Source organism: Gouania willdenowi, chromosome 6 (genome assembly GCF_900634775.1).
Source record: "Gouania willdenowi chromosome 6, fGouWil2.1, whole genome shotgun sequence".
Taxonomy (NCBI): Eukaryota; Metazoa; Chordata; class Actinopteri; order Blenniiformes; family Gobiesocidae; genus Gouania; species Gouania willdenowi.
In genome coordinates this window covers 68,487,820-68,513,677 of record NC_041049.1, presented here as the reverse complement: position 1 = coordinate 68,513,677, position 25,858 = coordinate 68,487,820, and the positions used below count along the sequence as shown (strand labels likewise).

Genomic DNA, 25,858 nt, shown 5'->3' with positions numbered 1-25,858 from the left:
AAAATGTTTCTGATTTGTATTCTTTGGAATCAAAAATCAAATGTATGCCTTGGTTTATGGGCTTTGATTTTATTGGTCCAGTTCACTGAAGAACAAAATCCACGGCATATGGCTCCTTAAAGAAAAACTTTAAATTTACTTGCAGAAATGTCCATAATCAGGGTTAAAATGCATTAAATTCATGAATTTAAAAATAAGATTTGGTATTTTTTTCCCCATTTGTGTTTACTGTGGAGTTGGTCTTAAATTCAATTTCAAATGGCCTTAAAAAGTCTTGAATTGGATTTGACTGAAGCTGTAGGAACCCTGATAATTATATTGAGTAAGTAATTTACCTACAACATAAAATGATTCATCAAAGCAGGTGCAGGAAAAGGACAGTTCACATGGTCGTGACATAAGAGAGTTAGAGATGTGATGAAATTATTTGCTGCAAAAAAATTTTCCGGCAAGTCTTTACATTTTAGATGATTGGACTGATTGTTAATCAGTTTTGTTGATGATTGACAGGTCTCCTGGCTAAAAGGGCGGTGGAGGCGGGGCTGGAGGTAAAGCCTTACATTCAGACCAGCCTGGCTCCTGGAAGCGGTATGGTCACTCACTACCTCAATGCCAGCGGAGTCCTGCCTTACTTTAGCCAGTTGGGGTAAGCTTGTGTATAAACTCTCTCTCACACACACACACACACACACACACACACACACACACACACACACACACACACCTCATATCATCATTCCTTCTTTTGTGGGGTCCATTTTTTCTCAATTTAAATGTTTTGTAAAAAAATATATATATATTTATATTTTGTATGAACAGAAACTTGTTGAACTACCAATATGACGACTGTTCACTTAAAAGAACAAGTGTGTTGGAATATTAAAGTTATATTGTGTCGTTTTGATGATGCACGAACTTTTGCATCTACAGACGTCACAAAATAAAACAACTTTTACTTAAGTAAAAGTACTCATCATACTTGTGTAAAGATTTACTTTGGTAAAAGTACTGATTCATTTTCTTACTGAAGGAAAAAGTGGCAAAGGTAAAAGTTCAAAAATGTACATAATACAAAACTGAAAAGAACATAATTTTTGATATTAACACGGGTTGTCACATTCACTAACATTGTTCCACTAATAGCTGTGTGTGTAGATGTGGTGGAGACCATGCTATTTCAGCTCTTCAAAGGACATTTGAAGAACTGAAATTGGAAACTGGTGGACTTCTCTGTTTGCTGCACAAACATTCAATAATGTAGAAAATAAAAAAACAACTTTTTAATCTATATTTTTTACTGTGGGTGTACCCAACTTTACTGTGGGTGCTCCACTAGGTCCTGTAACTTTAGTCTTAAAATAGGCAGATTTGGACAGAAACTGTCCTACTGATCTGTTGATGCCATTGATCTGAGTTAATGCAGCAACAGAGTCTGTCAGTCAGTCAATCAGCACCATTTGAAGATGATCTACTGAGCGTCATCCAGCAGGTCTGAGCTCCGAAGCAGCACACTTGTCACGAACACACTCAGATGTGAACACTGTACCATCTTTGCATAAATTGCGCAGCAGCTCAGCTGATTCTGGCCTGGCATCAACGCGACACGAGGGTTTTAGGGTCAAAACATGGAAAGGAAGACGCAGGAGCTCCCTGGAGCGGTGCGTCTGACTCCGGAGCGACATCCATTGATCTCTGTGCACAGCATCCTCTGCACCTCAGCCACTGGACTCCACACGCGCCGCCTTTTTCTCTCCTTCACACTTTGCATTTTCTTTTTCAGTGGCTGTTAATATTGACTATTGTTTTATTTAAATTATATTCTTTTACTAGAAAGGTTAACTGGAGTCTTTTATTCCTTCTCCGCTGTGTGTATTCCGTGCAGTGATGATCTGTGTGTTTGCACCTGCCTGTGAGTCGCACTATTTTAGGCGCATAAAACAGTCACCGCAAACAGTTCCTGGTTTGATGAATTGCAATGCAGAACTTTAATTTATCGTATCAAACTCTTTAAACTCACCAACAGTCTGGTAAACTAACTCTTTAAGAAGTATATGAGTGAGTAACATCTGTTTACTCCTTTGGTTTGTCCTTAAGACAAAGTCATCTACTCTGCGTTGCCACACACAGCTGGAAATTTTCAGCTCAAACTTCCCAAAACTCAAAAGAAATTGCACCTAAACAGCCTGCTTTGGACACAAAAGACCCAACCTGGCAACACAGTTTCTCCAGTGGTTAGCTTTCACATTTTATCTCCATATTTTTATTTATTTTTTTACGTTCTTGTCTTTTTTCCTTCTTAAAGTTGAAGAAATTGTAATGAGGCATTTTAAAAAAAACAAAATGTGAGTAAAAAGTAGAGTAATTTGTTTAAAAATGTAATAGGTAAAGAGTCATCATCAAAATAAAATACAAAGTAAAGCACAGACTACTGGAAAAACAGTAACGGAGTATTTTTGCCCTGATACTTGCCACTTCTGTGCAACTAATGGTTTTTACGTGTTGTATAAAATGAGAGCGAGCGCAGAAACAGCTCTGTACTGTAACTTAAAGTCTTTTCCATCATACCAATAAGTTCTGTGCTCTATAGGTTTGAGGTGATCGGATACGGCTGCGCCACCTGCGTGGGAAACACAGCCCCGTTACCAGAAGCTGTCGTGGACGCAATCAAGCAGGCAAGAGCTCCGTCACACCTCGTTTCATCATATTAACACATGCACTGAAGCATCTTGAAAACTCACTCTCTATACACCTCTACCTAATGTCTACACACAAACAATGTGTTCCAATCTGTTCTGTAGTTATACAGAGCCTGAACAATCCAATAAGAGCCTGAACTGATTAACATTGCCTTATGTACAGTATCAACATTTATCTGATCATATTGGACCAATCAAATAGCTCTGATCTTTTAATTAGTGTTTCTGTGACATGGACAGTCTAATCTCTGTGGGAATTTGTGCAAGAAGTGCCAAAGTAAGAGCTGTGGTTACTTCTGCCAGAGTGGAGATTGGAAAAAAAAAAGTGTTGTAAAGAAGAAAAGAACAAATGTAAAGAAGAAAGTTATGCTCTTCAATTTAGAATGGTAGTTTAAAGTTGTAGTTGTTGTTGTTGTTTTTGCCTGACAGGAGAGAAAAAAACACTAAGCAACTGTAGAGTTTAGCTTTGAAAAGATACAAAAAACCCAACATACTCTGTAAACCCAAATGAGTTAAAAGTTCCTTTTACTCAAAAAATGTTACACAAACTTGACATAATTAAGTCAGTAGAACATTTTCTATAACTTCGAGTATAAACTACTTTAATCTATTTAAAGGTCCAGTATTATGCTATTTTTCATCCATCTCTATTTATTCTAAGAAAACCAACAACATAGTATTTGAGGTTTATTTTCCCAAACTCGCCTGTTTTCCAGAGTTTTAGCCTCTAAAAAGTGACTCTCTGAGCAGTTCTAACAACAGACTGTTTTGGGGCCTACTTGCATATTCATGAGTAGACGTGTCTATAGACGCTGATCACTAGAGATTTTCTTTTGCTATCCAAAACACTCGTTATTTTTCTCAGCCAAAAAACTGCACATTACAGTAAAACACATGGATATTTAAGCGGCTATTGTGATTGTGAGTCAGACAAACACCGTGTCGGGGTGTGTGTGCGGCAGCCGCATTGGAGTTAATCAGCTGAGTCAGCTGCTTCTAACACTCACCGGAGCTGCTACGTCGCTTTCTTCTCCTCCTCTCCACTACTTATTACAGGAATAGTCCTATCAGAATCAGAAATGTTTTATTGTCCAAGTACAGTTTTTGAGACAGCACAAGGAATTTTTGACTTGGTGGTCGGTGCGCGGAACAAAAAGCAAAGAAACAAGCCAGCAACAATAATAATAATAATTATAAATATAAAGGATGAGGGATAAATAAAGGATAGATATCAAGATGATAGTCCACTGTTTTGTCCAACTGCTGCATCGCATTGTGTCACACACACGTCAGATCAAGTCAAAGGAGATACGAGGCGATGTAGCAGATACTAAAAATGGAACTGCTCCGGGTGCTACAACGTTGCTGCCCGCTGCTCCTCAGGGAAGGATTAAATGCAGAGAACACATTTTGTGTATATAGCTTTATATATGTGACAGTAAAGTATAATATATATTCTATATTAAACTGCATTGTTTATTTTAGTTGTGAGGTAGTTTGAGAGGGAGGAGCTAACATTCTTATAGGGTAGGAGGAGGAGTTTCCGCTAGGTGACGTCAAGTAGCGAGAAAAATACAATTCCACTGTTTGGAGCTGACTTTTTACAAAATGTGGACTAACAAGGGAAGGAGGAAACAGAAGTTTTTCAACTTTGTCTGAATGAGGCTAAAGGGATGTATATCACTGTAGCAAAACCATTATATAGTGAATTTTTCATAATACTGCCCCTTTAATTACTTTGATTGTTCGGGTTTACAGTGTAACAGTTTCCATGTCCTCTCATGTGAAAACTTCCACAAGTTAGCATTTTGTATTTAGTAAATAGAGTAAATGATGTGTTACATTCCTGTGAATTAGTTCAGTGTGTGTTGGGATTTATTCTAATCCACCTTTGATTGGTCAAAAGAGGCTGTTTTTATTGTTTTTGAGTGAATCACTTTTCTAGAAATGTCTTGCTTTTCAAAGCCACCTTTGTATATTTTGACAACTGCCTGAATATCCTCTTCTTATCCAGGGTGATCTGGTGGCCTGTGGTGTGTTATCTGGTAACAGGCACTTTGAAGGGCGCCTGTGTGACTGCCTGCGTGCCAACTATCTGGCCTCACCCCCCCTGGTGGTGGCTTATGCTATAGCAGGGACAGTGGCCATCGACTTTGAAACAGAGCCTTTGGGTAAGGATTGGAACCTCCGTCACAGACCAGGATTACTGACTCCTGCCAGTTCTCACAGTTAGCGTTACAACTTTCTACGCTTATTACCACAGAGAGACAGACGGGAACTAAATATAACTAACAGAACTTAATCTAACTAATTTAGGCTAAAGCCTAAATACTGTGGAGAGGAACAGGGCACCAAGTCAAACAGAAAGGACTAAACAGACCAATTTTTATTTTTAGCCTCATAAAACACAAAGACAAAGACAAATACAGAAAATAAGGCAAGGAGAAAAAAATGCTGACAGGTTATCATAGAAAGTATTTACGAATATTATACATTTTAATACTGTGTGTGTGTTTGAGATATTACAAGAATTATGTGAATTTTAGAGAATTATGTGAAGAAAGTACATATATTTATTTTTTTACTCAAATGTACTTGTTGAATGCTTGCATTTCTTTTGTGTGTATTATTGGAAAAGGTAACTTGAATGTTATGATTTATGTTGGGCATATAAGCATTTTAGTCTTGTTATATGTATTTAAATTGTTTTAAAAGTTTTTGTTAGACTGAAATAAACTGAAAACTGAAACAAGTTAATAATAGACAAATACATGGGGGGAAAGGAACGATGTACTAACAACAATAATAATAATAATAATAGTAATAATAGTAAATATAATAACATTGAGAGAAGAGATGGAAAAAAGAAAAAGAGAAGAATTAAAAGAGCATGAAATAAGAAAATAACGTCCAAACACACCCAACGCCACCAAGCTTTTAAATCACTAATAGGAATTATTAATAATAAATTAATACACAAATGCAACCAGCAGAAAACACTCACTCACAGCTGCACCAACACTGTTAAATGTCTACATCAAGTGTGTAATCAAAGCAGTTAGAGATGTTGTTGGATCACATGTTGTTGTGATGTTGCAGAGGAGTAGATTGTTTGTTGTTGTGTAGATTGTGTAGTTGTGATTATGTACGTTTATCAGCTAAAGTACTTTTTATTGTCAGGTGTGACGCCGGAGGGAAAGAAAGTGTTTCTACGAGACGTGTGGCCCTCCAGAGAGGAAGTCCAGGAAACGGAGGAGGCCACAATCATTGCCTCCATCTTTAAGGATCTCAGGGGGCGGATGGAGGTTAGGACACTCACGTTTTTTGTTTTTTTATTTACATATTATGTTTAAACTTCTCATTTCTTACATACAGACATTAGTTATAAACAGAATATTTTTGCTTTGTTTTAGGAAGCATCCCATGTGCATCCTATAACAGCTTAGCCACTATTAGCTAGTAGAGCTAAAACACTTATCTGAGCTACTTAAATACCAGGATTCCACATTAGAATAAAAACACAGCATTTAAAATTTAGTAAATCCTTTTTAGTTTTTCCTCTTCTATTGAAAGTGTTTGGGTTCAGGGTTGGGATCAATTACATTTTAAAATTACAATTACGTCTCAAATTATCCATCTTCAATTACAAATCAATTATAATTATGTTGACCTCCATCTTTCCCAATTACAATTAAATTACTATAAATATCTTTCCCCAGAAAGTAAATTACAATTAAGTAATCACAATCACAATTACTGAGCCTTTAATAAAAAAAAGCCCATCAAACTTAATCTCCTTTTTGTGTTGGCTTTCTGTTAGCATCTCTTATAATAACGGGTTGGTTTAGACCCATGTCTTTAATCAGCTGTAAAATACACTAAAAATATTATCTAATTTGTTTCTCATCTATTGGTTACATTGTTAGGCTTCTTAATCAATGAAAATATTGGTATTAATGTTCTTGGTGTGGGCGTCTGAGCCTTTTTTCTGTCACTATACCCCTCGATTTCAAATTATTTTTAAATGGTAAAATGATCCTCAAGAGAACCAATCGATAAAGTTGATATGAAACATGTTTTAATAATTAACTCCGTATGTGTAAGTCATAGAACTCTAACACGGTTCCCCAGTTTTGCGTTTAATTAAATTGTAAATGACAGTTTTTATATAATTGCCATGCCAATTACAATTATAAAGTCATTTATCTGAACTCAATTACAATTAAATCATGATTACAACTCAATATGTTTCTTCAATTAAAATTATGACATAATTGTAATTAATTACTAATTGTACAATTATAATTGACCCTAACCCTGGTTTGAGCATTAATATTTACTTCTAATGCTGTGCAATTAATAGAAATTTTATTACATTTCCTACGATTACAAAAATAACATAATCCAGAAAAAAAATAGAAGATAGATATGTTTATTTGCTAAATAAAACAAACTTCCAGATATCTACAAAAAAATAAAGCTCGGCACACACGAGAAAAACCCCCATTATTGATACTAACTTTGAGTTGTTTAATGCATGCGCATGGAAGCTCCTAAGCCCCGCCCCTATGAAAGCTAACGCTAAGGCTAGCCTACACGCTAACACCAGGAAATCTGTTGCTAGCGGTGTTGAAACATGGCAAGAGATACGCAGCAAAAACACTTGGTACACAAAATATAAGGATTTTATTTATGTTTAAAGGATATATTTTACATTGTTTTGTACAAAAAAATGAACACATTTTTGGTTGACAAATAATGGTGATTTCAATTATGACTAAACTGTGATTGTTTGGTGTTTTTGGTTTTTACTACTTTGACACTAAGTGTTTCTGTCAGACGTTTCCCTCCCTCTCATGTTGACCAATAGATGTGACTTTGCAGAAACCTTTAACCACAGGTTATTAACAGCATGTTTACCTAAACTTTCACACAGTAGAAGCTTTTCTAGAGGAGCCTGTCAGATAAACTCAGACAGGTCTTGATGTTTTAACACAAACACAGAGAAATGGTTGAAGTTGATGAAATCCTTATTTGTGATTGTTTTGTCTTTTCCTTTGATTTGAATGATTTATTTTATTTTTTTTTCTTTTGCAGAAAGGAAACACATTTTGGAACAATTTCGAGTGTCCAGACTCTGTTGTTTTTCCCTGGGATCTCAAATCTACATACATACGTTCACCAAACTTCTTTAACAAACTTGTAAGTGCTCTAATCTTTGATTTAATGTTGTTTTAACTTTAAAAAAAGACTGTTTTTGTTTTCCTTTTTGATTTAATATGGCACATGTTGTTGTTATTGTTTCTGTTGCAGAGCAAAGAGATGCCCGTCCCTCAGTCGGTAGAAAACGCTCACGTCTTATTGTTCCTCGGAGACAAAGTGACCACGGATCATATTTCACCTGCAGGAAGCATAGCCAGGGTTAGCGCTGCTGCTAAGTACCTGCTGAGTAAACGGTCAGTAGCACTGATCAATATTATCAATGATCAAACCAATAAGTGGTTATTATAGAGAGTAACAGAATCACAACTTTGATTAAGATAAATGATACAGATGATTTTTGTTTGTTTTTTTTCTCAAACTACTTTCATCATAGATCACACTAACTCTTAAGGTGCTTACACACCGAACGCGACTGAAGTGATTGAAGTAACTCGATTACATTAAAATCAATGTAAATGACGCGACCTCAAGTTATCTCCCCTATAGTGACGTGACGTGTAATTTGAGCGACGAGGTTGAAAAACGACGCGTTGAAAAATCGGAACTTTTTAAGCGACTTAAAGCGACAAATCCCCCGTCCTTCACTGTCTGTAGAGCCGAGGCAGCAGCCCCTCCCTGTTCCCTCCCGCTTCAGTGCAGACAGCTGCTGCAGAGGCTGTACAACTTCCTCCATTTATCAGGGTAAAATTAAAGTTTAACTTCTTGAAAACCACAGTAACTCCTGATCATAACACATTCTAGGTGAACTCATCCTTTAATATCTCCGTAAATTGATCAATTAAACTGTAAAAGTGGAGCAAGAAGGAAAAGAAGTGATCAACCCTCTCTCTCTTTCTCTTTACCTTATCACCGGCTCAACACCCACACACACACACACACACACACACACACACTGTTCCCTGGTGATCGCGTCACTGGTGCGATGAAGTGATGGAGTGACCATAAAGCACCGCTATGTACAAACGACACATCATGGGCGATGGAAGCTACTGCAGCGCTGCGTTCGGTGTGAACGCACCTTTAGAGAGAGTTAAAGACAAACTTTATGTTCCTGAAAGTATTTTTTTTTAAATATATATATATATAAATATATATAAAAGGAGGTGTGACTGTAATGATGGACTGTAGAATATCAACACATTTTGCAGAATCAGTGTGTTTTTGTGTGTGTACGTTCAGTCACAGAGAACAATATTGACATACACAGGACAGACTTTAGTTAACGTTACATAATAGAGGAAAGTTGTCCAAACTGTTGGATCAGTAAAATATTTAACCCTCGGAGCATCTTTGTAACCAAAAATCACAATTTGGGTGTTTTTATTTGTTTGGCTCTTAATATTATGGTCATTTTTAAGGCTATTTGTTTTACCATCATTGTTTTTACATTTTTATTTGCTTCATTCCAAACTTATGTGTATTGGAAGTTTATAGAAAAGTAAATATGCATCATACCGACACTTACGGTAATAACCTCGTGACATATTATAATGCTTTTTCATTAATACCTAATAGATCTAAGTTTCTACCTTCAAAATAAAGGGAACTTATGTTTTAGGTGTAATAACCTCCTTCCAACCAGAGACCACTGCATAAAGTTTTAGGGACATTTTAGAGAATGCAAGGTGTACAAGTGTATTTTGTAATAATAATGCATTAAATTAAAATTTTACTATCAATTAATGACAGTCAATGCTGTAAAGTTTCCATTTCAATTATTTTTTGGAAATCCTGCATATTTGGTGTTTTTCCTGCTGAAAAAAATAGGTTCTCATTTAATAAAAAGTCCATAAAAACATAAAAAAGGATTTTAAATGTATAATAACTTTTATATCTATGGATAGGTTTGAAATAGTAAAAAAAAAAATCTGATGCGGTAGAAGTACAAATTAAATTAATGGAATACATTTTTACTGAACTTTTATGAGACCGACTGTTTGTGTACACAAGGTGTCCAAGTGTATGTCATTTACATACGCGTCGTACATCCAAGAATTTTATTTATTTATTTTCAACTTCTTCAGACTTGTCGGTTTGATGCACATCTTCTTTTCCTTAAACTTCCCATACACATGACTTTGGAAGTAAGCAAATAAAAATGTAAAATATCATACAGCTAGCCTTTAAAATGAGCGAAATATTGAGAGGCAAACAAATAAAAACACCCAAAATGTCACTTTTGGTCACAAAAATGCTCTTAACGTTAAAACCAAAACTAAGATGTCATTTTAAATAAAGTTCTCTAAAGTTTCAAAGAGAGCAGGTTAGAGTCTGAATGTTTATTTGCACTGATTTTGGTTTTATTGTTTTCTCCTCAGACTGACTCCTCGAGAGTTTAACTCGTATGGCGCTCGCAGAGGGAACGACGCGGTCATGACTAGAGGAACGTTCGCTAGCATCAAACTCCAGAATCGATTTGTGGGCAAAGCAGGTCCAAAGACGTTGCACATTCCTTCAGGACAGATGGTGAGTACATCAGAGCTGCACATCTCATCTCAACACAGCATTTATTATTATTAATAATATTTTCCGTGCTCTCAGATGGATGTTTATGAAGCAGCCGATCGTTATCAGAGAGACGGAGTTCATCTCATCATTCTAGCAGGAAAAGACTACGGCTCAGGAAGCTCCAGGGACTGGGTGGCTAAAGGACCTTACCTACTGGTACACTCCCATTACAGCTGACATCACATATATTCACCAGTACATAATAATAATTATCATTATCATAAAGATAGATGGATTTCCCTCTGTCATAGAGCCATTATCACAACCACAAACTTCCCCTTAGTGTATTAACACGTACTAAATGAATGTCTTAAAACACGTGTCAAACTCATGGCCCTGGGGCCAAATTCGGCCCTTTGGAGCATCCAATTCGGCCCACAGGATAAAGTAAAAATGACAGAAAAAAACATGAATCATTGTGTAAATTAAACTAAACAATATTTGCAGATGCTGCCTCACAGTTTTCATATCACTTAATAACAGTCATTTCTAATGTTAAACAGTTGAAAAAACGGAAAATTCTTACAAAATCCGGCAATTTTCCTGAAATTATTACATATTTGCCTTACTTGAATGGAAATTGATCACAAAATCTATGAAATGTAAAGTGTTGGGACTAATATCTGTCACTTTTTTATTGGATATTGTCGTTTCTTACATATTTAGTACATATTTAGGCACAATAATGTTGAAATAACTCGTTTTCTTGCTTTAAATCTGTGGCCCACTTATGATCAAACTGCACCGTATTTGGCCCCTGAACTAAAATGAGTTTAACACCCTGGTCTTAGAATGAACAGAAATTTTAAACTTTGGTTTTAAAAAAAAATCATTAAACTAACAGTTGTACTAGCACGCTCTAATCCAGAGGTGGGCAACTTCTATCACAGTGGGGCCACATTTGTTTGATGGAAGGGTCACATTAACAACATTCATGTCAGCATTTAGAATAAAGACACAACTTTAGTGATTTTGTGTGTTTTTCTGTCATTCTCTGCATGTTTGTTGTTGTTTTGCTTGTTATGCGGCATTTTGTGTATTTCTGTTTTTCATTTTTTATGTAAAATTTGTTTTTTCGAGTCATTGTGTATACATGTTGTCATTTTGCTGTTTTTTTTTTTTTTTTCGGTAATTTTTGTTGTTGTTTTGCTTGTTTGTCGTACTTTGGGTTTGCAGAGTAATATTTTGTGTTTTTCTTGTCTTTTTCTGTAATTCAGTATATTTTTTGTCATTTTGTTCATTTTTGTAGTAGTTTTGTGTATTTTTGGAGTATTTTCATGTATTTTACTGTTGTAATTCTTCGTATTTTTTTATGCTTTTATTTTGTGTATTAATGCTGCAGGGCGTGCGTGCTGTCATCGCTGAGAGCTTTGAGAAGCTACATAAAAACCAGCTGCTGGGAATGGGAATCATGCCCCTCCAGTTCCTGCCTGGACAGAACGCAGATGCCCTGGAGCTCAGCGGGAAGGAGAAGTTCACCATCATCCTGCCGGAGAACCTCGGGGCAAGGCAGCAGCTCACTGTGAAGGTAAAAAACCCTGTTTTCTCCTCAGTGTGTCTGTCATTCTGACTGTGTGTGTGTGTGTTGTGTTACAGACCAGCACAGAGAAGAGTTTCACCGTCACAGCTTTGTTCGACTCACAAACAGACGTGATTTGTTTCCAACATGGAGGACTGCTCAGATACGTCGCTCGAACTTTGCTGTAAAAAAAAAAAAGAGCAGCACAACATGTGTTCGAGGCCCTTGAACTACAACTGTCTTTACTTCAGCATGGACTAGAATGTGAACGCTTCAAAGGATGTATTATTCCTCCTCCTCCTCCTGGATGTAGACGTTAACGAGAAAAGCAGCAAATCCAACCTCACACGTCTTTTAAACTCAATGTTTGTTTGTTTTTTTGTTCAATCTGCTGTTGTTCAACATGAAATCAACCCTGGTGCTCGGTACGACGTCACAAACATGTTTGTTTTTTTTAAAAAGATGCAATCACAGCTTGTTTTTCATGGAAACCCAGTGTGTCAAAAACGAAAGTGCAAATTAATGTCGGTCCCTTTTCTTTCATTTTGGGCCTGAAAGCAACCGTATGTTCATTAAAGTACTGTTAATGTTTAACTGATCTAATGAATCCTTTTTCTTCTATAAACACGTTCTTTATGAGAGTTAATAATTCATTGTTTGATGGAAGGCTGCAGGCAGGATGGGGATCAAATACGTTTTTCAATTATGTCTTCAATTATTTATGTTCAATTACAACTCATTTAGGATTATTGAGCAGCATTTTTTCCAATTACAGTTATCCATGAAAGTCAATTACATCTCAAAGTTTAATTGCAATAAATAATGAAAAAAGTGCTTTCTATCACCACCAGGGGGCAGCGTGTTCACATGACTGGGTTTGATTGAATGAGTTTTGACTGAGTTATTAAAAAATGTCCAGTTTTAAAAATAATAAAACTTTAGCGCCCCCTGTAGGCGTGGTTTCAAAATAATGCCGCGCGTCTATTCTAGCACGTACGGTAAAGGTTTGTTGGTGATGGATTCAGGAACAATTTGTAAAAACTCATACAATACATTTCAGTGTTATAAAAATAATAGCAACATGGTTTTGTGTTTACTTTTCGATTTAAGCATATTTCAATTTAAAAAAGTTTTAGAAAAGTGTTTTTTTTTTCTTTTTTTTTTAAGGATCTTTAAAATAATTAATATAGATCTCGACAGCAAAGAAGCCAATATTTTAAAAAAAAAAAATTATAAAATCAAAAATAGAATGTCAAGACAAACAACCACCACAGTGTTGTAGAGGACACTTTCTAGTATCACTGTGATGCGTTTTTTTACTGTTAAATGTGACAATGTGGAGCTGTTTTATCATTTGTTCATTATGTTCTCAATGTGTTATTCATGAATATTTTTATTTTGTTAAACAACTACTCTGTGTATGGATCATTTTAAATTAATCTTCAAAACGTAAACTTAGATAATTAAAGTGATATTTTAAGAAAATTTTAAATGCTAAACAAAAATAATGAATTAAGGACACTTTCTTAAACACGTCAGGGTCAGTTTTAATGTAAGATTACTTTGATATTCTACAGTCAAAATTCATGAAACTTATCACAGTGATACTAGAGAGTGTCCTCTACAACACTATTATAATATTTTTTAAAACAAATATTGGCTCCGGAAAATGAAATAAACCAGCCACCTAATTTGGAATTAACTTTAATTCCTGGCATTAGGAATGATGTGTTTACAAGGTCAAGTTCAAGAGGAATTCACTTTTATTCCGCTTTAAAGAGGAATTAAAGCTCCCATGTAAACGTGGCCAATGAGTCTCGCATAAATATGTCACTTCACCGCAGTACTATCTGGTAGCCACGCAATTATTAACTTGTGCCCACGAATTTATTAGCTCGTGGCCACGCATCATTTTTTTTAAAACCCAAATTTCATGTAGAAATTATGGACGCTCGAGGCATTTTGTGTCCAGACCAGTCCATTACATTATCAGAAACACCATCTTGAAGCTGTTATTAAGTCAGTGATCCTCAACATGTGGCTCTTTATGTCTTAATTTTAATTAGAAAGTGGAGATACGTTAAACGTAGCCGTAGCTACGTTTCCGGAGCTTTTCTACTTAAGCGCAATGTGCCGTTGTCATCACCGTACTACGATAACGGAGTGGTAAAAGGCGCCGCACTCACCCATAATGTGGGTTCCAGTTCCACAAATAACTTTTATTCATTTTATCATATTTAACACAGCAAATTCCATATCTTTGGTTTCCTTGTTAGACTTGATAATTTATTTTTTTTTTTTTTTTAAATGGTTAAATGATCCTCAAGAAATTATTCAAAACTAGTTTGACTCAAAACCAACCAGTTTGTCTTATAAAATGTACCACATATATATATATATATATACACATACACAAAGTAGAAAAAGATTATACTATGTTGTATTAACAAAAAGTCACAAATCTACGATAAAATAGTCAAATATTTTGGAATGGAGGAGTCTTTGCAGTCCTAATTAAATGTTAAGCTTTTTCTGATGCTAAGTCAAGGTAGAAACATGAGTATGTGAAGGTTGTAGAATTTATTAAAACATATGTACAACATGTTACATGAACACAGGGATGAAGAATGATCAATGACGAGAACAAATGAGAATCCAAAGAACAGGACAATGATTGTTCTAATGCTACAGGCACGGCTGGCAGCTTATTCACAGGAACGTGAGTTATTTACTGGATCCAAACACAAATATCATGATCCATTAGCTGTACCCAGAACAACAGAGCACAGAGGGACTGAACTCCTGCTACTTTAACACCAACATCCAAACAAACAGAAACATCAATAGCAGCAGATTTTTAGTCTCTTGTTTTTATCTCTTATTGAAACGTGACATGTCGCACGTTTTGGCCTCCAAAGTGCTCCGTTACACACACACACACTCAAACATCTCTGGTACCCAGCATCAGGCTTGTGACAGGCAGTAAGGTGCTCATGAAGACGGTAAGTACATTCACACTGAGCTCCGCTGTGGCGTTGATCCAACTGGATTTAGAAGGAAGTGCAAAGGTCAGACACAGCTGGAGCGTTTGACTTCAAAATCCAAGAAAGACAGTGTCAAAGGTAAACATCGTTACCTTTTTAGGAAAAAAGTCTGAGAAAGTGGGCGGAGCAAGAACTAGGCCAGGTCCAGTTTGGTAGAGTTGTGGCAGAAATTGCCGTCCAGGGCAACATGTTTTTTGTTGTTGTTTTTTTTAAAGTTAACTTTCAACTGAGCAGCTCTGCTCTTCATGTCCATTGTTCTGCATGTTCCAACTTCCTGTTTCAGAATAAAGCGTCAGTAGATGGTGAGGCTGACAGAGCGGTTCATCTTCTTTCCGATGAGTCTGGAGGTTCTGAGGTTGGACTGAACCGTGGAACGGGTCAGGATCCGGTCTGTTGATAAAACCTTCTCCTCTGCCACGGCTCGAGCCAGTTGGGCTTTCTTCAGTTCTCTGAGGAAAAAACAAAGAATTAAAGAAACCAGTAAAACACCAGCAAGACTCGGTATTAGTTAGTTTACAGGCTTTACGAGGACGGGCTACTGGACTGTGTACACGAGTTAAACCGTTATTATTGAACCGATCGGACTGAAATAATAGGTATAATCTATGGATGTCTACGCATCGACGTCCGGAGCCCAATTTTCAATTTGGGGTCCCAAAAGAAAAAGGGTCTTTCTTACCAGTGAAATCATTATAGTGCAATATTCCAGTAAATAATATACTGGTTCCTTCAACAAACAGTGATAACATTTCTGTGAAGATGTACCTGCACATTTTAGTGAAAAGCAGAAAAGGTTTTGGGAAAAATAAAAATAAAAATCGATACTTATTGGGAGCATATCGATAATCGATCGTGCGGAAAAATATTGTGATATATCGCCGTATAGAGATATCGTCACACTCCTAGTCATGGGTGCCCCATTTTTCAAATGACTCCTCCTCTGTTGGTTCTCGTTAGATCGAAATGCAGTTTGGTATGAATACTTTATTTGAAATAGGGCCCACCCCCATTTCTGCTAATTTCCAAATTTATGGGAACATAGTTGTGTGATATATCGTTTCATAGGTAATTCAACACAGATTACGATTATGCCTCGCACAATTAGATCAGGGGTCCACCCCCCATTTTCGTCAATTTCATTAAAGTAATTTTCTCATTTATTTGTGAGTCAAATATTGCGACAGCTGGTGTTACTGAATCATTGACACGTACCAATATATGAATGGGGCCCATTACTCCATATGTGCCACGGGGGCACCAGGGGCCCCCATTTTTTTTTTTTACTGGAGTCATTTGACTGAATTCTCAGGAACGTGGTAAATACTATCGGCACAGAGATGTTCCGCGGGCTTGGCTGTAGTTCATCCAAACTTGTTTTTTTAAAATAATCCAGTCACCCTAACTTTGTCCTTGTTAACATTGAGTCTATGTTTCCGATCCAAATTCTGAAAAAGTCAGGTCTTTATTGATTTTACCCTCCTAAAATAATCTTAACTATATATCGCACTTTTAACTTCTGATCTTTTAACAATCTGGACACAACAACAACAACCAAAATATAGAAAACTAAACCAAGTAAAAACCTTTTCCCTAATTTATCTGTTAATAGTTTGAAAGTATCAGACTGTTATTCTTCATTAATTAAATTTACATTTCTTATTTTTTTTTTTAAATCCTTGTCTAGTTATGTTACATTCATTATTTTAGGCTTTTGACCTTTAATTAAAATGACTAACAGTAGCTTTTTTTTTCCAATGTTCACTAAGTGTGTACGATCCAAATGATTCAAACATTGGTGAACAGAGAAACAATTTCTTTCAGTAATATCTTACATTTAATAATCACTAAGGAGACGACTTACATCAGTATTTTTTACTTCCAGTAATACCTCATCTAATAAATTGAAACGCCTACTGATGTCACAACAATTTAAATCTAATCCATAGATTATTTTCTTTGCTTGTCTCTGAAACTCACTTTTGAAGCAAAGCGTTCTTGAACTTCTCAGCGTTGAGCTCCACTCTGAGCTGGTCGGCGCTCATCCTAGCAGCAGTGAGAAGCACCGGGTGTTTGATGAGGGCAGAGGTCGAAGGTCGCCTGCTCGGGTCAGGGCTGATCATCAGCTGAAAGAAACCGCCATGAGGAACGTATAAGTAACATCTGTGTATGACAGAGTGCTAGCACATCTAGAACATTATGGAATAGTTTATAAAATAAACTCAAAAATACATGTCTTGTTTACCTTGTGAGGCTTCCTAATTAATGAAAATATAGGTTTTAATATTTTTAGTGTGGGCGTCTGAGCCTTTTTTTGTCAGTATACCCCTAGATTAAATTTTTTAAATGATAAAATGCGGGAAAGCTTGAGAGACACAGATTCCTTGCTTTATAGATAGATATGTTTTATGTGTGTGTGGCTCAAATATCTCTGTGGTTCAAGGACAGACAGAGCCGAGACTTTCAACATGGCTGCTGCTTAGTTCAAAGGTGTGCAATGTCTGATTTGTTTGGACTGCAATGATACCGTTAATGAATTATTTCATAAAATTGTCCAATGGGAGCAGACAATTTTATTATATTTTAGAACTGGTGACATCATCACTGTGGACTGAGCCATTTGCTGACTTTGATCACACAGAACAGTTGGCCAGGTTAGGGGCAGCAGGCCCGGGCAGAAACGCCTCGGCGGCCCTGGGCGCCGTATGTGTGTTTCAGAATTAAATTTGCATTAGGAATTAAGTTTTTACAAGGTCTTTTATTCTGAATTAAAGCTCCCATATAAACCATCCCACTTTTCTATAGACATACTGTACTTCCTACGGACACTGCACTAGTTTTAATAATCATGAACTACATATGTGTAGAACTGTAACACGGTTCCTCAGTTTTGTGTTAGGATATAATTGGCAATTTCTGTAGAATTATCATGGCAATTACAAAGTCATTGATCTAAACTCAATCACGATTAAGACGACAGCAACAGATTTATAAACTTACAATTATAATTGACCCCAACCCTGATGATTGTTACCTTTAAAAGGCCGAGGAACTCTGGGGAGAGCAGCTGGGGGATGGCAGGTAGTTTTCCCTGCCTGATCTCGTGCCATTTGTCTCCATTGGTGGGCAGAGGCTCAGCTCCAGAGGCACTGACCACAGTCAGAGCCAGAGCAAAGATGTCTGCTTTGGTCAGATTACTGTAATCCTACAGGAAACAAAGGATGTTTGTAAACAAAGGTTCTACATTAAACTCTCACTGACTTTTCATTCTCTGAGTTTAAAGTCTCACTGACCTCCTGTAGGACCTCGTTAGCCAGGTATCTGCTGTCACCCTCCTCCACCTGGGGGTTGTTCACTCTGGTCACATGACCAAGATCACCTGCAGAGGGAGGAGACTGTTAATTATTGGATCCAATTATAAATGAGGTTTTGAATATGTGGGCGAAACGAACCAATTTTGTAGACGATGCTTGTGGTCAGCTCGTCGTCCTCGTTGCACTCGTCACAGTTGGGCACAGACTTCCTGGAAATGAAGATGTTGCCTGGGAAACAAAGCTAACAGTGTTAGCTTCAGAGCAGATTTTAGCTCAAAACAAAATACAGATTTTTTTTTTTTTACTTTGACAACTCGATATTTGATTTTTTTTCCCCCTTAAAAAAAAAAAAAGACACTGGATGAAATTATTTCAAGTATTTTCTTCCAACTTAAAAAGTGAAAATAAATCTCCATAATGGGAATAAATTACAACTTCAAAGGTTGATTTGCAAGGTTTATTTTACCAAATGGCATTTGATAAATTACATTTGTTAAACATGTTTTTTTCTATAAGAGATATATTTTACATGTGTTTGAAATGTTTCTCTGGGGTTTTGAATTTATTTAGATGAAAACTTTATTTGAGATGGTGACTAATTTATACTAACAGAACTAATCTTAACCGTTTTAGTTTAACGTTTTCTGCACAATATTGTAAATTGGGTTTCTGGAAGATCAAGAGAGAAAATGGTTGATGGTTTTTTACAGTGATAAAATGATAGTGAAACTGTACTGTGTGTGTATCACAGAACTGGTTTAGTTTAGCTTGATTGACTACAGGAAATCTTTAGTCACATTTACTGTAGAAATCTTCATATTGGGAATAAAGTTCAAGTGCAAAGCTTTAATAAAAAATGTTAAATTCCCTGTGGAATTGATAAATTACCAATCTGCCCAAACATAAATAAATTAATCTCTTGGGATTTTTAAAAAAAGAAACTTGCATTAGAAAAAAAACTGACATTAAAGAATCTCAAACAAAACTCACATTTAAAAAGCAGAGGTTGTAATCCCTTTACAAACAACAGTTTGTAAAGGGATTACAACCTCTGCTTGCCCTTAGCAACAAGGAATGCTACCTCATCTGGAATCCTTTTCCACATTGCTTGGGTGACGCAATTTCTACCGTAAATGGAAAAATCAATTTTCCAATCTTGACTTTTTTTTTTTTTTTAAATCCATCTCAATAAATAATTTTACTTTAATTTTCTACAGATTAATGGTGCAGCCTTAGTCTGACGACTCACTGGGTTTGATGTCCATGTGCACCAGGGAGGTGGAGTGGATGTACTTCAGCCCCTGTGTGACCTGCAGCAGCAGATCTTTGAGCTCCAGCTCAGACAGGAAGTTGAGGCGTCTGTAGTTCTCTGAGATGACGTCAGACAGCGTGCCACCGTTGCAATACTCGTTCTGGATGAGCATGTGGTCATCCTCGGCCCAGGCTGAGTAGTAGCGCACCACGTGGGGGTGCTGGCCCAGCACGGCGTGGGCGTACACCTCCCTCAGAGCGTTCTGTCTGAAAGACAAGAACAGGAGGAGGAAAATTATTACACTGATGATAAAAGGCAACTTTTAATAACAATTGGGGTTTTTTTTTTTTTCTTTTAATCAGATCTGTGGAGATGTCAACATATGGTCAAGACTTCATCACTTTTTTACACTAGAAACCTTCAAAACTAAACGTGTCCACATAGTGTTGATCTCAGATTAGAGCTGGGCGATATATCAAGATTCAAGATATACTGAGTTTTCTATTCTGCACAAAACAGCTGACTATCACCTTGAATGGAGTATTCCTGTAATCTCTACATGAGATGATGACAAAGTAACGTAGCAGCTCTGGTAAGTGTTTTCAACAGCAAAAGAAGCAGTTTCAACTGTTTCAGAATGTGTAGATAGAAAAAGAAAGTTACTAGTGATCAACTGTTGTGTGAAGTCATATGTGGAGTCCGCTGCACTCACACAGCACGATTTCAGAATTGGTCAGAAACGTGACTTTTCAGAGGCTAAAACTCCAGAAAACAGGCGGGTTTTGGAAAATAAATCTCATACAATGTTTTGGGAGTTCTTAGAACAAATGGAGATGGGTAAAAAATAGCATAATACTGGACCTTTAAACTTAAGCTTTACTTCACTAAATTTGACCCTCACAGAGTTATACATTTTGCGATTCACCCACGCTGTGAAAAATTCCTGGTGAGAACCCTAGTATGGATATTAAAGTGCACACTCACTCATCCACAGATCCTGCCAGAGGTTTCTTGGACCTCTTGATGGCATAAATACATCCATCCAGCCTCTTCACACACTTGAACACGGCTCCAAACTCCCCACAGCCGATCTTCTCCAGCTCCAAAAACTCAGACGTGTAGCGTGACATCATGTTATTGTTGTTTTCCATCATGGTGATCCGCTGCGGGAAGGGGGGGGGGGGGGGGGAGCATTAGAAACTAATTCAACACAAACTCTTATCTTTGGTTCACAATGCATTTCATTCTGGTCCTGGTGCCTCACAGGTCAAAAGAACCAGTGGAACCAGTATAAGGGTGGATCTTTAGAACAAGTGGTCGACCAGGCTTCACCACTTCACACCTTTAAACTTTACATGTGGTACAGACACTTAAACTAGAGAGAAAACACAAAAGAACTGAAGAATTTTAACATGGGGAGGGGCTCTGAAATTTTCCGTTTCAAAATTCCTCAAATTTAGTTTCAGGTTTCACCCATTACACGTCTGTTTCATCATCTCTTCCTGTTTAGGACTTTACTGGTGATTAAACTTCCTGAAATCTAGAGCTGAACAATTTGGGGAAAAAAATCTAATTGCAATTATTTTTTTCAAGGTCCTTTTTTCCCCATTTTCCAACAAACATAATCAATAAATCAATGTACTGTGTTCTAATAAACAATATTAGATGTATTATACATACAATGTTCTTTCTTATAGGCCAGTTTTATGTTAAGATAAAGGAAAATTAACCATGAATTAATATTAAAGACAGTTTATTTATCTACTTCAATTACAGTTGTAAACTTAAAATACTTTGACTTACAGTCTAAACATTCACCACAGCAATGTAACAAAATTCTGCCAGAGAGAATTAAAAAATAAAGTGCAGGAAAAGTAAAGAGAGCAAATATGTGCTTAAATAAATTGCATTTTTAGGTTAAAAAAAAAAAAACACTAATTAATTAATTAACTAATTTAACACTAATTTATAAAAACTAATTCGCAGACTTTGCAGTTAGGAAATCTAATTTTAACATGTCGCAATATGATCACAAATGCAATTGATAGTTCAGCCATACTAAAATAGTGCTAAACATGCTAAATAAAGTGAATGGTCGACTACTGATTTCCAAAGTCTGGATGTCTAAACTGAAATCACAAGATTACGAAGCACACACGCAACAATACAAGCCCAAAATCATACATTAAACAGGAAGAAACATTATTAGTAAAATCTTTAATTAATCTGAACCCCAACACATTAAAAAAAACACCCTCAGATTAAGTTCTGCATTGATTTTTAATCACAGAATAACATGATCACTACTCAATCATTACATACATAGAAAAATTTTAAACAGTTTTTTCGGTTGAATTGAAGATATTTGTCTGTGTGCTACACTTTTGAGACATTCGGTCACTTGATTCGACGTAAAAAAAAAAAAAAAAAAAAATGTAAATTAATCTTTCCATAATAATGCTGAACGATTAACCTTAATCACACCGATATTGAGGTTTTCACTACTGCGATAACGTAACATCAGAGGCTTTTTTCTTCCGTCTCCATCATTTCAGTGATATATATGTTCACCAATCAGAATCCCAAAGAACCATTGGTTTTGGTTTAATCATTACAGTCTGGAATGATCATCAAAATATTTTAAATGAGGTTAATTTAAATTAAGTTGATTAAAACTTAATCAATAAAGCTGCTCAGATTCAGTAAACCATTGATCTTTGAGGGGAAATATGGTGACATTAATGCTGTTCATACATCTTTATATGAAATAAATAATTAAAAAGGAGCAGTCAGAATGATCCATGTCACTACAATTTATATTTACTTTATTTTTTGACTTACATTTGTTTAATTATAGATTTTTTTCATTAGTATTTATTTTGTTTTATCACATGAGTTAAAAACTCACATTTTTTCCTAGAAAATGATATTTTTGTGGACAAAACCTGTGTAATATTTCCATTTTTCCAGCAGCTCTTATTTACCTTTGATGGTGGTAGAATCTCCTCCTCTCCTTCACCATCACTGGCCTCCATGTCTTCTCCACAGGAGCTGAGAAATGCAAAACAAGAGACGTTGGTCAGCATTCTGGACAGCAGGGGGCGGCACTGAGGAGGGGGGGCGGGGAAGGGGGGGCTTCACAAGCACATGGCACATTTCACCAGTAACCATGAGGTCTTGGTTCCCAGCCAAGTTCTTGGGATTGTTTAACGGCTTTAACTGTATCTGGTTCCTAGATACGATCAGGACTGAAGCTTTGTCTGCGACAGCACACAGTCAACTCTACTCTGCACTACCAGCAGTGCAGAAACTAATACCTGTTACTAACAAACAAAGAAAAAGTTTGATTAAATAAATACACATAGACATGGATCAGTGAAGATTCTTGACCCTTATGCAGCTTTTCCTTCGTGAAAGTGTTAATCATTAACATGTGTGAGTAAAATGTAAGCAACGTACTCATTCCAGTGCGCCCGCTTCCTGTTGTTCCTCTGCTGTGTGGCCGACTGGATGAGGAGCGAGTCTGGGGTGAAGGGGTTAAAGTTGACCAGTGGGGTCTGCTGTCTCTTGTTATCTGTGGTGGCCTTTCCAGAAGAGTCTGAACTTCTAAAAAGGGCGACTCTCCTGCTTGATGACCCGGGGTTTCTGGCTCTGGAAAGCAGACTCTGGAAGTAGAAGAAGCACAGCCTGGTCACTTATTAAACAGTAGCTACAGAGAATTGGTTAAACATAAGGAAACCAGACACAGTTAATCATTTGCAGAGCTGATTTCAAAGTTAAAAAGCCATGCTGTGATTGGTGGGAGTCATGTCTGAACATAGAACTAGTCAGAGGGCTGTATTATATTATTATGTAACAGTTGTACATGAAGTGGGTCACTGGGTCGTTAACTGACACAGCAAAATCCAACCCTCCCATTCAAATTTTCTGTTCAATGCAACACACTGAAAACAGCTAAAAACACTGATCTATACATTATGGGGCAGTGTAGTTTGGTAGATTTACTAAAATCAAAGTAAAGAAAATAGAAAAAGGAAAGAGTAAAAATGATGGTTGTTTCATCTAATAATGTTAACTTTTAATTCAAAATGGTGAAAAATGAACATATTCTTTAAAATTAACACGTCAAAAAAAAAAAAAAAACAGGATAGCGCTTCATAACGGAATAAATGATGAGTGATAACATTTCCATCATAACTGTTTTGTTCATGTCATTACACTAATTTTTTCATACATAAACAAAGGGACGATAAATGTTGTATTATATGTTAATAAATCAATTATATCATTACTGCTTTAATTTGTTGATTTTCCGCTTTAAATAAATGGTTGCTAACCTTTGGTGTGTGCGGCGTGTCAAACAGCCGGAGTTTCCTGAAGGTTTTGTGCGGAGGTGTGTCGGGGCAGTCCGGGATGGGAGAGCTGGACCCCTCTCCGTCCTCTTGGCAGTAGGACCGCTCCGGGGAGCCCGGGTACAGCCTGGGGCTCTTCCTCGGTGACGGTGAACAGTTCGCAAACAGGGCACTTGTCGGTGACCGCAGGTGAGACGGGGACCCGAAGCTTTCTTCGTCCCACAGCTCCACGTCGTCGTCCCCGGTCTGGTTCAGGGGGCTGCTGCCGACCTCCAGCCGCTTATCCACGGAGCTCCGTCGCACTGGCATCGGGGAGTCTATTTCCGTGAAGCCCGACTCTCCCCCGGTGCTGCTGTTGGCATCCTCGATGGGTTCGTCCTCACCGTCGCTGAAAGTGAACTGCAACTTCTGGCGAATTGGTCCCGGTTTGGAAGACGGAGAGCCGCGTCTTTGCCGACTGTAGGACGACATGTTTGGATTTAAACCCCGGCCTCTGCTGCGGAAAGACACGCGGTTGGAGTCCCAGTGGAGTTAGTCAAATTCCAGCACAATAAAATAACCAAAATGTTTTAAAGAACAACTGCAAAGAGGAAAAAGTTTTAACAGCACGGGAGCTTTAAACCCTAATCTGCGTTAACACGCTGATTAGAGCCGCGTTGTTTGCCAACAGTCCCACACGCCCATCCAAAGCAGAGAAATGGCTACGGATTAGCTCCGCTCCACTGCGGCCGTAAACAGTCCCAAACCTCGCCGTAGACGCCCAGAAGTCCGTCGTCCTGTCCGGTAACAATAACCAGCCGTCAGCGCTCCGCCGCTCAGCTTCGCTACAATCCGTGTGAGCAACGTTAAAGCACTCGGTGATGTTTACCAGAGTAAAGTTTGAACCGTCCGGGCAGCTCTCTCTATCACGCGCGTGGCGAAGGACTTCCCGCGACCGTTGGTCACATGGTCCCACACAGCCAATCAGGAACGACCTCAGGAGTTTGAATGAAGGAGATGGCGGAGGGTTTTTTTCCCCAGAAGGGGTTACGTCATCGGCCTTGTTTCGGGTCTGGCGCAAGGTGACTAGTGTATAATATAGATCCGCGCTGACACAGTTAAAACACATTTAAGTCCACGCATCATGAGCACGGGCGGCTTTCATCAAAGAAAGCAAAAATTAATATTATATTAATTTGACACACATATTAGTCTTTAACTACTGTTTATATATTTTTTTCAAGTTGATTATTATTTAATGTTTACATTGTCACATACATTACATGGCCAATAAAGTTGATTCTGATTCGGGTTGGAAAAACTAACCATCTGAGTTCGCACTCAGAAATAATTTTTACTCTTAAATATTGAACTACAGTATATACAACTTTTTTCTATAAAACAAAATATCACTACAGAGCAAAGTGAAAATTAAAATTTTCACCATTGTCCCATAATCATTTATTACATATTGTTACATAATCGGAAGAAAAAGCTAAAAAGGGGTTTTCAGCATTTTGATTATTAATAATAATAATTTTATGCAGGAAAATACACAATATTTTGTAAAGATTCCCAAAGCCACAGAAGGCTATATGATGTTAAAGGTGAAACTTAAAAAAAAAACTGTCATCATAAGTCTTTCATTATTTTCTGACTTTTTGCTTCTGTCCTGAATTAAGCTTTTAATCTAAACTCATTCTTCTATGCTTGCAAAGCTGTTATAGTAGATTAATTGCCTTCATTAATAAACATGTTACAAACCTTGTAATGTATTTCAATATGTCTGAAATAATCTCATCATGTGAATGAGTCGTGGATGAATCCCTTAGATTGTCAATATGGCCAACATATTCATGCTGTCAATAAACCAAGACAAACTAACCTCAAATAATTATGAAAAAAAAAAACATATTTCTGTCACATAAACCATAGATTTGTCAAATCCCTTCATGATTTATTGATTACAATCAC

The 25,858-nt window shown here is 37.0% G+C and overlaps 2 protein-coding genes across 3 annotated transcripts in view; one reads left to right on the top strand and one right to left on the bottom strand.

Moving 5' to 3' along the window:
• ireb2 (iron-responsive element binding protein 2) overlaps nt 1-12,544 on the top strand; it is a 29,817-nt gene extending 17,273 nt beyond the window's left edge. Inside the window, exons 14-23 of the mRNA XM_028448816.1 lie at nt 511-646; nt 2,588-2,672; nt 4,711-4,867; nt 5,877-6,001; nt 7,794-7,898; nt 8,010-8,152; nt 10,238-10,385; nt 10,461-10,583; nt 11,770-11,955; nt 12,024-12,544. Of these exons, the coding sequence (XP_028304617.1) occupies nt 511-646; nt 2,588-2,672; nt 4,711-4,867; nt 5,877-6,001; nt 7,794-7,898; nt 8,010-8,152; nt 10,238-10,385; nt 10,461-10,583; nt 11,770-11,955; nt 12,024-12,134 (1,319 nt within the window). The 3' untranslated portion in view covers nt 12,135-12,544. The remainder of the gene's footprint in view (nt 1-510; nt 647-2,587; nt 2,673-4,710; nt 4,868-5,876; nt 6,002-7,793; nt 7,899-8,009; nt 8,153-10,237; nt 10,386-10,460; nt 10,584-11,769; nt 11,956-12,023) is intronic.
• A 2,023-nt stretch (nt 12,545-14,567) lies between these two features.
• wee1 (WEE1 G2 checkpoint kinase) lies at nt 14,568-24,850 on the bottom strand. Of its 2 annotated transcripts, none has more exons than XR_003674228.1 (11): nt 23,891-24,850; nt 23,013-23,218; nt 22,538-22,604; nt 20,538-20,716; nt 19,551-19,819; nt 18,440-18,529; nt 18,281-18,366; nt 18,022-18,192; nt 16,968-17,113; nt 15,083-15,439; nt 14,568-14,990 (listed from the first exon to the last, which is right to left on the bottom strand). XR_003674228.1 is itself a non-coding variant. In XM_028448817.1 (11 exons), exons 2-11 carry the CDS (start codon nt 24,374-24,376, stop codon nt 15,283-15,285), a joined length of 1,857 nt encoding a protein of 618 aa, XP_028304618.1. In that variant the 5' UTR covers nt 24,377-24,401; nt 24,652-24,850; the 3' UTR covers nt 14,568-15,282. The 2 variants fall into 2 exon arrangements, 1 of the variants encoding a protein (XP_028304618.1); XM_028448817.1 differs by having other exon boundaries at nt 14,568-15,439; nt 23,891-24,401; nt 24,652-24,850.
• Nucleotides 24,851-25,858: the final 1,008 nt, after the last annotated feature.